The sequence below is a fragment of the Artemia sp. Qi Xiang Cuo genome, chromosome 18, assembly GCF_049724085.1.
Source record: "Artemia sp. Qi Xiang Cuo chromosome 18, ASM4972408v1, whole genome shotgun sequence".
Taxonomy (NCBI): domain Eukaryota; kingdom Metazoa; phylum Arthropoda; class Branchiopoda; order Anostraca; family Artemiidae; genus Artemia; species Artemia sp. Qi Xiang Cuo.
Genome location: NC_142811.1, coordinates 16,283,772 through 16,296,759, shown reverse-complemented (window position 1 = coordinate 16,296,759; position 12,988 = coordinate 16,283,772). Strand labels below are relative to the sequence as shown.

General features: G+C 35.3%; 1 protein-coding gene across 1 annotated transcript in view; it reads right to left on the bottom strand.

The window, feature by feature from the left end:
* Positions 1–12,988, bottom strand: part of LOC148941249 (retinal guanylyl cyclase 2-like) — a 274,002-nt gene that overhangs the window by 70,750 nt on the left and 190,264 nt on the right. Inside the window, exon 6 of the mRNA XM_089104131.1 lies at positions 8,114–8,210. Coding sequence (XP_088960257.1) covers positions 8,114–8,210 — 97 coding nt within the window. The remainder of the gene's footprint in view (positions 1–8,113; positions 8,211–12,988) is intronic.

The window sequence follows — 12,988 nt, the reverse complement described above, 5'->3', positions numbered from 1 at the left end:
CAGGAAATGCTACAATTGTTCACTGTCCGCTCCCATCAAGAACCCATTTCCATAACTCTGGTTCTACACAATCTGTTTCATCAGAGCAAATGTATTCGAATCCTTGCTTTGAATCACACCGTCTATATTATCTATCGAGTTGTTGTGATTCTAGCTCAATCATAACTCTCAATAAACAGATATACCCCGGCGCCCCAAAATTTCTGTTGTCAGCTTACAGTCAAACTACAAGCAAACCCTTTGGTTACATTTTGTCGAATCTTACTCAGAATACATCCGAGGATTTATGTACTGGCACTGATATTTTTAATAATGAAATCACTGTATATCGTCCAGTGAATAGTAGAAAAAGGCTTTTAGTTACCATCATATCGTTGAAGAAATTATATGAAAACCGGCATCTGTTTTTCATTTTAAGCACTTCAAAACCCCTGCTTAGGAAGGCTATACTCAAACATGGTGTTGACAATGATTTCATTAATCTAATATCTGAAATTTGTTTAAATTTAAATGAGGGCATTGTTCAACTGCCATAAGGTTTTAGACAACAGAAAAAGAAACATCGTACCAGTGTACGCGCATGGGATTTTAAAAACAATGGAAATAATATTAAAAGAACACGGCTCCTTCAAGCAGGTGGTAGCCTTTTCACACTTTTACTACCAATAATTGCAGGACTTGTAAACAGTTTTCTCTAGAGAATGGCAAAAGCCCATAAATTGCCACCATTTGAACTTGTCCTCTCACCCGTGGAACATTTTGAAGATAATCTAAGCAAGTTCATTAATGATGAGAATATTGCCGATGACAAAAAACTGCTTTTACTTCAAAATGCATTGTAACTTATGGAAAAACATAAACCTTACCGTGAGAGACCCGTCGATAATCCCTCTCAATATGAAAGACCTCTTCTAGATTATGAACAATTACAGGAGAAGGAGTTGAAGTAGATTGTATCGAGAATTTGAAACCTAGTACCATTCTCCTATCAGGAACAGAGTAAAAGATTACTATCTTATCTCATGATGGAAACTGGTGATCAAGTTCAAGTCGACAGTACCGGGAGGAAAGTTTTCATTCAAGGAAAAAGTTATAATCTATTTGATTTAATTTGTGATATGGTGACGAATCGCAAAGGACTCTTATCCTTTGACGATAATTTATACACCTTTCTCTGTGTATCAAACTTTCCCAAAAGTCTTATTGGCAATAAGCAAATTCTAAAGAAACTAAGAGAATATAGTCCACCAACAACACCATTTAAAAAAGAGGAAGATACAATATTCGAAGATACTATCAGTGTCATTGATTTTACAACATCAGTGGTTGCTAGTCGAAAGTAAAGACGAATTTATTCACCCTCCAGTGTGCAAAAGGGGAGTTGACATTACACTACATGTTTACGCTCAAAATGGATGAAGTTCTGAAAAGTGTATATGAAAATATTGGTGAAGCGGGAAGTTTAAGTTCTCCCAAAACGCTTTCTAAAGTTGTCTCCGGCACCACATTGAAAAAAGCAAAAGAGTATCTAGAAAATGAGTCGAGTTACACACTGCATCGGAATCACAGGCTTCGCAGCAAACAATTTCGACAAACTAAAGCCTTTTTCCCTCTGCATATAATGCAAATGGATCTTTTAACTTTAGACGCAGTTCAACGGCGTCACAGTACACCCTACAAATATATTCTGGCGGCAATCAGTGTCTTTAGTCGCTCTGCCTATGACATTCCACTACGATCAAAGAGAGGTGTTGAAGTTGCTCGGGCCATTGAAAGTATTCTTGAACTGGATTCGTATAGAAAAATTCAATCAGATCGTGGTAGTGAATTTTGTAATCCACATATGCAAAAGGTTCTTTTGAAATATAATACAACACTTTATCATAGTCAAAGTCCGATAAAGGCTGCATTGGCCGAACGATTAATAAGAACGATTCGTCTATTAATTTCAAGATATTGTACACTGAAAAATACATCTGCTTTTATTCACGATTTAGATAAAATCATGCAGATATACAACCATCGACCCCATCGATCTCTGTCCAACTCTACCCCTCGGGATGTTCACTACAGTGAGAATACATTTGATGCTTTTCTAAAGCAATAATCCAATGGCAATGAGAAGAAAAAGAAGAAGAAATTCAATGTTGGTGATACTGTTCGAATTAATAGAACCACCAATATTTTTGAAAAGGGGAATTATTTATGGAGCACCGAACTTTTTAAAGTGTCCAAAATTCTAGACACTGAACCCATGACCTATCGACTGCGAGACAGCAAAGATGATGAGATTCTCGGCGGTTTTTATGAATATGAACTGCAAAAAGTTAGAAACACTAGTGAAATTTATCAAATTGAAAAGATATTAAAGAGTCGTACACGCCATGGTAAGAAACAGTTGCTTGTTCATTGGCTAGGATACAACTCAGATTTTGATTCTTGGGTCAGTGCTGAAGATATTAACAATGCCCAATGATTTCTATGTGACTTTCATGTCCAATGTTTCTGATCCTATCTACAACGAATTGAACAGAACAAGTGATTTTTGGACGAAACTCTCCCCCACCATCAAATTCGACGGAAAGTATGAAGTGGCTCTTGTCGACTGTATTCTCAAAAATACCTATGACATCCTGAGAAAGGATCGTAAATATGAAATAAAAATTAGACCCTATGATTGGCCGCCACCACCAGGTGATCAAGAACAATTATCAAAAAATCAATTGGTTGGATTATCCATATATTGAATTACCCTACGAGGAACTCACCTGTATGAATGATTTATGTCGTTCTATCAATAAAAGAATTTCCGCTCGTAAAAAAGTAGCTTTTCATTTCAACTATTCAAAGGAGGAGTGCAAGATCTACATTAGTTCACCTATTGCCAGTAAAAAGATTATTCTCAATTATAATCTAAAAGATTTTTTTGTCTTTAAGCTCAATATAATCAACGGTAAAATTGCTGGAAACACTAATTTCATTTTTGCTGACTACCTGCCTGCCTTCTCCACAGACACTTGTACATTTCTCTACGCTTCATTTGTGGAAAGATCTCGGTTTGGCAATTCAAATGTTCCCCTCCTACGAGTTCTTGAACGAAAAACCAATCAAGAACATATTCACCACTACAATATAAAGTATCTTCAATATATTCCCGTAAACACTTCCTATTTGGAACTCTGTCAGTTAACATTAAGAACTGAATTGGGTGATCCAATAGCAATTTCAAAAGGTTTGGCTGTGATTACATGCCATTTTCGACCCATCGTTCAACAGCAAGATGTCTAATAAAAAAGTGGTATTCACTTGTCCTGATATTGACTGCTATGTTAATATTCTTGGCCCAAGACAACAGGGCAACGGACTGGACTATTACAAGGGTCACTCGTCAATGTCTGGTTATGGTCTCGGCAGCTGGTTTGCTGAGCTGTTTTGTTCTTCACTACCACTGTCTAGAAAATATCTTGTACCAACTGCGACAGATTTTGCATCCTCTACGCTATACTATTGGGGCTCTGGCAAGGATTTAAAAAAAAGTGCTACGGAAAATCTTAGGTCTAGTGCACGAACCCTTGGCGAGAAATTAAAACAGAATGGTAAAGGTTTAAAAAGGTCAAAAAACAACGCATCACTCATCAGTCTCTACTCAGGACGGAAACGTAAGACATCCCTTTTGTCAAAGAAAAGAAGGAAAAAGCCGACACGTAGTATAACCAGAAGCCCCAGGAAGAAAATTGTTAGATCGAAACTAGATTTCTTCTCCTAAGATGTCCTACCTATCACATAAGGATTCTCAACTTTCCATAACCGCCTCATTGAATCTATTCAATGCCGAAAATTTTGATGTGAGTGTCAAGCATAACTACTATGAACAATTTTATCCACTACAATCCCTCCCCCACAATATCCTCTTTCAAGCTTATTCCAATGAAGACTACTTCTTAGATTTATCGTCCACATTTATAGATTTGCAAATGAAAGTTCGGAAATCCAATAATTCAATGCCAAATTGGGCCGATGGGATATCCTATGAAAATTGTATACTACATAATTTATTTCGTCAAATTAGTGTCTACATCAATGGCACGCTGGTGAGCACAAGCAACAATCTCTCCAACTATGCAATTTATATGCAATTCATGCTGATGACACCCAAGTCAGACAAGGAATTGAGAGGCGCCTCCAATGGATATGAATATATTACTAATACTGATAGTACAGATGCACTTAAAAATGCTACAACTAGTGAATTACATCTAGTTGGAAAAATATATCATGAAATATTTAATATACCCCAATGGCTGCCGCCCAAGGTTAAAGTGGATATAAAATTGACGCTTGCACCCTCCAATTTCATATTGAGAAAAGAACTTGCTGGCAATCCCGATGTAAGTCTCTCCCTCACCTCGGCAATACTTCATGTACGCAAACAACAGGTTATGAGTTCTGTTGCTTTGGCCGTGGAAAAGCTGAGAGCCAATGGTTATAACATTAAACTACTTGTTCCTCATACAATCCCCAATCCACGTCATATTGCAGTGGGCTCACATACATTCACCGACTCATCCCTTATTAATGGTAAAGTCCCATCAAAATTGCCTTTGGAATTTTTAAAAAGTGCCAGTGCAATAGGATCATGGACTGAATGCCCACATAAATTCGAGATGGTGGGACTTTCATCTCTTGTGTGTAAAGTAAACGGTATCCCACTCTAAAGTCTATCTTTTCATAAATCCTATAGGACATTGTATGAGTTGACAATACAAACACTAGATCATGACTCGCAACTATTTGAAAATGGTATAACCAAAGATATGTTTGCTAAAACACATGGTATCATTGTTCTGAATTTTTCTGGCACGCAGGATATGAGTATAGTACGTACAGGGAGTGTGCTTTTAGATTTTACATGTGCCGACCCATTGGCTGAGAGTATCGCACTAATTTCGCTAAATAAATATGAAACCTATTGGGAAATCACTCCTGAAGGCAGTGTTCTACTAGACTTGGCGCCATGAACTCCAGTCAAATAATCAATGTATTTAATATGGATCCCTACATGTCTCAGCACAAATCCTATTGTCTACCCTCCGACTATCTTGGAAAAATTCAAAGCACAAACAATAACTTAATTATTGTTAATAGAAGTCCGTCGACAATGCTGACGGGTCATTGGCTGTGCATCTATCAAACAGTGAAGAATATCGAATTTTTTGATCCTCTTGGTCTACCCTATACATTCTACACACCTCACATCAGAAACTATATTGAGAGCAGTGGGAAAACTATTATTCAAAATCGGAAGAGGGTGCAGGATCTAACGACTAAAAGCTGTGGCTTCCATGCGCTACTATATTTTGTGTTCCGATGTCGTGGCTATACTTACAAGCAGTTTCTCCCCATTTATGTTGACAATCCACGTCTGAACGACTTTCTAGTGGAAAATATCCTCTCAGACCTATACAGTATTGATTTCAGTGCCCTAAGAGTAAAGTGCTTAAAAAATGTTTGTGATTTTGTTTATTAATAAAATGTATATATACAACAATGTCTTTAAATCTACACTTTTATATTTCTTCATCGGTGTATAGGCAACTGTCATGAACCACTAATGCTGGTAAATCATTTGGATTCACTGTATATTGATCTTGATTGACTGCAAAGTCAGGGTCACATTTTCTACAGGACAATGTAACTTCACTCTTGTCATATCTCTTTGTATAGTCAATGATACTATTTGCATTCATATTATGAAATTCATGAGTTTCAATCTGTCTATTTGAAGCAATATCACATACAGTGTTTTCAAGTGGTGAATCACATTCGGTAACTGCCAAATAAAAATCACTTGGTTTATAGTCATAGAAGGCAGTGTCATCACAGCGATGACGTATAAACCAGATTTTCTTGTTACCCCAACAGTTGAATCGTAGACCAGATTCCTCTTCCCAGAATAATTTAAATCCGCGACGATACCAATCTCGTAGAAATAAACTAAAATCGTGTTTGGGATTCTTTCCAATCATAGCGGGGTAAGTATTCTCCAACTGATCACATTTATCATTGTGACAAATTGGAGCACAGGTGCCCTCTAGGGTGAGAGTCACACACCTCCTCAAGACATGAATTACATCCTTTAATTTGTACTGCATAGCCTCTATGTAATTTACAAGGATTACATAATTTACACTTTTCACTATAGTCGTCAGTAATTGTACAATTCTCACATTGAGTCCAACTGCCAAGTGTGTACAAGCACAATGGACATATATAGAACATTTTTTGGTTTCCGATGTCAACTCACTCACAGCTAAAACGAAACTGATCGTCATCGCTCGATAAATTCAAAGTGGAGGAAAGGGAGAGGAGTAACTCTGTAACGTTACCTCTTTCGAATGAGGGAGGAGCCATCTACATTGAATCCATTGGCAATGTTTCCAAAAGTATATCCACAATATGATTCTGCGTTGTTCCAATTAATATATCAATAAATTGAGTATAATCATTTGAATCACATTTTAAAAGTTTCATGCAATAGTCCAATGGTGGAGAATCAGTTTTCAATATAATGTCAATTGTTTCATGAGAGAATATCCTGCTTTGAAGAGATAAATCGAGAAAATCGTCATCCAAAATCAAATGTTTTTCCATGAACACTAGATTTTATCTAATTCTCTCTTTCTCAAATTTATTCACTTTTCAGTCCTTTTACTCTGACTGCTAACTCTAGACTGAGCCTTATTCGTTAGCTCTAGCTAGAAAAGAGAGGGAACATTTTCGATTTTGAAACAATTTTATTGAATAGTTACAACAACATCAATAATACTATGCATGTACAATTAGCGATAGAGTTTATTGTCTTCGATATGTTTCACTAATGCACTTAAAGCACATTGAAGTCTATTCACATGTGCTATATCAACTTTAGTGGCAAAACATAATTGATCTTCCATTTTAAATTTGCTCAAGGATATCACATATCTTGCATATACTGCATCCCATTCTAGACAAAGCCGCGATCCTTTCGTAATTTCCACCGCAATGTTTGGTGCTCTTGTATTATTACCATCAACTCCACTATCAACTTCTAAGAGTGTAAACATTCCACTCATCGCCATCACAAATATATATCCAAATGAGTAAAGTCAAAACTGCTCTTCTTCTCACTCCATTGAATTCTAGTCACAGACTAAAAAAACTATTGCAAAAATCCCTCCTTCATATCCACTCCACCACTATTATGTAAACAAGCCCTCTGATTGGCCGAGAAGGACACACGTGATCTAACTGTTTCCGGGAAACTTATAACATTTGGCTTGAACGTACACAATAACAAATACTATTTCTAGATCATATACTATTTGCATCGAGCGTGTACTTACAACAACAACAACAACATTGACCTTGACATTTGCCTCGGAAACAACAACAATGCATACTATTTCTGCATCATAACATTCGCTGAGAGCGTGCACTTACAACAACAACAACATCGACCTTGGAAATTTAGGTCATTGACCCCATTAACCACGTGTTCTCCCTAGGGGGGCTATGCCCATATTTGGTGTACTCGTGGGAGTTTTAAAAAAAGTGTCCGGATCGGGATTCGAAGGGGTGGTGTAATCGTGGGGCTGGTACCCCCCCTTCTACTGGCAGTCATACTTCATTTTTTTCAAAATATATTTGAAATGATGATACTATAATTACATAATACTACAAAAACTTATTCATTTTGTCCTTTTCTTGAAAGTTATGCTTAATGTAAAACCAAAAAAAACGACATACAAAAATACATAGGATTAACGTTTTGATTTACGTTTTTAGAATTAGCTTTATAATTTTCCGGGGTAAAGTTACATGGCGTAGGTTTTTTTTTTTATCATAGCGTAGCTTAGGTCAACAGTATAGAAATTATAGGCATATAATTTATACAGTATATAAACTATATTTTTATACTGTGCTTAGGTCTCTTATCTGTCAGGCATACGTTTCTCCTGAAAGCTTATACAATAGATGACGCAGCACATTTTTTGTCGCAGACGTCAAATTACGTCTACATTTATATCATCAAGATAAATCGCATCGTCTACATATACATTGAATAAACACTTACCTAATCGCCAGTCCGACCATAATTAGGATAACAATGCAAATGAGCACTGAAACTACGGCGAAAAAAACGGATGCATCTTTTGTGAAGTTTTCTGATGCTGCAAAAGAAATTTTCTCAGTGTTTTCCACTGAGAACTGTATCTCATTTGTATATTTTTCCTCAGGAATATGCTGAACTGTACCAACACCACCTGATACCGACACTAGTATATTCTGTCAAGCAAGAGCTCCATAAAGAAAGAAAAAGGAACAACAATGCTTTTCCATATGATGGGGCTTGGGCTTAAAAATTTAATAAGGCACGTAAGAACTTTAGCTGTCTTTGAAACATCTCTTACGCGAATTAGCGAAAAATACTACAAAATTCCGCAGAAACAAGATCATTTTTAAAAGGGGCTCATTCTATTGAGCATTATTTTTAAAATGAAAATGCGCGTGCAAGTCCCAGTTTCTAAAAAAATAAAACGAAATCTAACCTAAAATAAACTAAACCAAAACTAAAAGAAAAGAAAAACTAAATTAGACTAAACTAAAACTAAACTAAAAGAAAAAATAAGCTAAAACGAAACCAAAATTAAAATAAAAATCTAAACTAAAAGAACTACAGAAAAAGAAAAAATAATATAAAAAATATGAAAGGTGTTTTGAGCGAAAAATAAAACGCCAAAAAAAGAAAATGTCTTGAGGCTTTTGGGGCGAAAAATTTCAAAATGGTACTATCTGGCAGTGATGGATGCGTAAGATGCGCTGACCTTACATAAAGTGTGTACCGCCATTAAGTTAATAAAGAAGAAAAAACGCTTTAAAACTCTGTAAAACTTGCTTCTTTCATAATTTTTTTCTGTAAATAACGCTAGTATAATTTTGTGTTTGTTCTTAAAGATTAAAATAACAGTTGATTTCAAATATGTAAGATTTTATATAAAATTTCAATGAAAGTATAGACACTGACACCACCATCAACTCTGTCTTTATTTGTATTTTTTTCTCATAAATTTAATGAGAAACTATCAAATAGAATTGATTCTTCAACCTTAACGGCAATGTCATGCTGAGGTATAAAAAAAAAAACGAAGAACAATGAAGAAAAATGTGACAATTCACAAACAACGTAAAAGAAGAAAAATGCAAATATTTTGGCAGAGAGGGCCGAGACCATCACTCAACCGTCCTCAGTACATAAAAAACAATAAAACATAGATAAAAGTCCAAGGGATAATGCAAAAGGGTAAACTTTAGGAAACACAAAATAAAAGATTGGAAGCCTTTCTGAAGTAACGATTAGAAGGTAACCGAACAAAAAACCTGAAAAGGTAACTAAAAAAAACGAGGGAAAAAATTAAATGCTGGAATTAAATCTAATGAGAATTTATTTGGTTATGGATATCTTTGTTATATTATACTACCTAACGAAAATTCTGACAATATCAAAGCTGGAGGATAGTGCCAGGGGCGTCGTTTCGGGGGGGGGGGGCAGTTGCTCCCTCCAATAATTTAGAGATATTATTATAAAGTAACTTCAAAACTGTTGCTCATTTTAAGTTTCAACTTCGTTATTTACTTTGAGCAGATAATTTTTTTTAGTTAATCCATCCTCATTTTTAATATAAAATCTTGAAAAACAGGGGTCCATTACATTTCCTAATAAGTCCCACATTAATATTTATACAAATATGCCGCCTTAGAAACCTTATCATCAAATAAATAGGTGAGCCTAGTTAATGGCAAAGTTGAACAATAATGTACTATACTTCCTGTTTCGCTAGGTTGCTCATGTCAAACAATTTCCCCTGGTAGTTAAGGGTCTTTTACTTCCTAAAATCTATCTGTTCAAGATAAGATTTTCTTGTTTCAAACTTTCAAAAACGAAAGTTGAAAAATGAAATGGATATAAGTACGGCCTCTACATATGCAAGTAGGACAGAAATTGAATCAATGAAAAGCAAGAAATCATTGAAAATAAGAAATTGTCTTCATTGAAAAACATGAAAATGATTTCATCGAAAAAAAATAGGACTTAATGCGTTTTATAATAATATTCGTACTGTAGCTAGATAGGTCAAATCACTTGTAGTTTAGTCATAGAAGTTAGTAGGGGGGATAAGCTTCACGAATCATTTAATTATTTTAGATCTTTATTCCCAATATTCAAATCAAAACTCCAATATAGCTCCAAAATCTCTTATTTGTAACTGAAACAACTATTGAGCGCTGATAACGTCCTATTCCTTGCCTTTTTTGATTCGCATACAAATATATAAGTGTAGAACTGCCTCGAAATACAATGCCATGCTGATTTCTCGCTATTTTCGCTTTCCTAAATATTTCCTTTAACCAGCTCCAGAAAAAGAATTGGCATAAATGTACTAGAGATAATTACTGTTTTTAGTCGCACTTTACGTAACGCCAGTGCTGCTTGTGTGACATTTATCTCTGCAACAATATTCTGTACGAAATATCGGCTTCAAGTAGAATAACGTGAATCCGAACAGTATACGTATATTCTTCTCACAATTTAGAAATGTTATGCTTACATATAAGTGGTTACAACCCATACTCTTTATATATTGTTATCAGATTTAACATGCAGCACTAGGAGAACGAGCTTCATTTGGTAAGGAAATTTTGGACATTGGAAAATATTCAGCCCCCTTTCAGGAGATATAAAATGTATACCCCCCCCCCTACCCTAAGTTGCATATTTTTGTTTATTCTAGATTCCTTTTTTTCTAACAAAAACCCAAAGGGGAAGGTAATTTTCAAACTCTAGGTGTCAATTTTTCCCGTCCGATTGGCATCCTTGAGCAAGTTTTAATTAATGTAAGGTTTCTACCACAATGCTGCCAAGAATTGTTCGGATTTTCAGGATATTCTTAATCAAACAAGGCTCTAGAAGTAAGTTAATAATTCAGACATTTCGAATACTTTAAATTAAAATGCTGTCGCTATTTCTAATGCAAAGAAAATTTCCAGGGGGATTCTATGTGGAGGAGAATTTTCTCAAGGGTGGGGCGGGAAATTTGTCCGCCATTTTTATAATGGACGATATTCTGTTTTTTTTAATTAAAAAAAAAAACAAAAAAAAAAAAAAAAATAGACTTTTTGGGTGCCATCTGCCTCTTTATGATTGCTTTATTAAGCCAAATCTTTAAAGAGCAATTAAATATAAAAATTAGTTTACAAATGATCCAAGCTCTCTATGATAGCCCAGCCTTTTCATTCACCCAAATCACAATGTCACCCAAATTAAATTTTTAGTGTATCATGTGGCACTTTGTGACGACCTTATCAATTCTAATATATATATAGAAAACGATAATATATAAGAAATGGCTTTTAACAGCTCTCTATAATGTTCCAGTCCTCAATAGCGACGAAGAAAAATAAGCGGACATAACATTGCAGCCCATGCAAAAAAGTGATTTTTTCTTGTTGTTCAATGAAGAGGGTTGTAATTTCCTTGTGTAAGGCCCCTAATCACAGGCCAAGGAGGCTTTGGAGGGACTAGCACAGTGTATTAATGTATGCGTTTTGATAATGAATAAAATCTTATCTATCTAAAGTGCTGGGGCTGTTGGAATAGTGCGTAGTTCAACAGCGAGAAATAGTCTAATATGATGGTCGTGGGAGTTGAAAGAAGTGGAAGGGGGATATGCACTTTAATATTAACGGTAAAGCTGGCAAAAAAGCCGAGCTTATTAAACTCACCATCACCGACCGGAAGTCTTGTTTGCTGTACTCTACTGTCGTCTGCAGCGATTCATTGCTGACAGCCTTAGTAAAGCCAAAGTCCACTACTTCACTTTAACCAAGTAACATCTTTGCTAAATAATAGATTTTCTTCGTTATCGTTGTCCTATTGAAGACTTAGGGAAGGAACAAGCTATCTTTACTTTTTAGCTACTTGGTACACCATCATGTGAAAGTGTGCATGCACATTTCATCCCCAGGATCAGTAGACAGAAGGACAGCTACATTTTCTGTATATTATTTATTCAGAATAAGCGCGTCCTCAGGCTTAGGCTCAACTCAAAACGATCAGAAATTAACATAAGTTGGGCTCAAAACCCCTCTGCGTTCCCAAGGCCAGAGCATAATTTGCACTTTACTGAAAAAAATATAAATGTTGGTGTTGGTGTTATGTAACATTTTGATTACTAAATATCAGTACATGTATATTAAACTGACAATGCACATTCATTTGTATTTTTTTCAGTAAACTGCAAATTATGTTCTGGCCTTGGGAAGGCAAAGGGGTTTTGAGCCCAACTTATGTTAATTTCTGCTCGTTTTGAGTTTGACTCGGTTATTTATTGTAATTTATGTTCGATTTGGGTTTCATTTATTTATCGATGCTGATTTGTGGTAGTTTCACGCTTGGTAGATTTTTTTATTTTATTTTTGCTCATTTTCTGTTTAATGGAGTTCTTTACTTCTCTTTGAAAAACTTATTTTTCGGAAAAAGTTTTTTTAATTAATTTCTCTTCGTTTTATATTGACATAGTCTTTTCAGGGAAAACGAAAATATTACTTTAATCCTTTTTGTTTTTTTTTAAGACTTTATAGTTTGGCCTGCTATTTTATTCTGGAGAAAATTTTTCAGCAATTTTTAACAACATACACCCTCTTAAAAATCTGGACACAAATAGTAGTGTTTAATTTAGTTTCATACCTTCTCTAATTGATCTGAAATGGAAAACTTGAAACCCTTCGCCAAAAAATCTGTTTACTTTCTTTGATAGCTTGGATACACTTACACTATTTTGATTTGGTTAAATTTTAAGAGCAGAAGTAGCCCCGAAAGTTTGAACATAATACCCTCAGCCGTTCTTGGGATACTGCTGAGATGCCTTATTGGGAATTAACATTAACACAG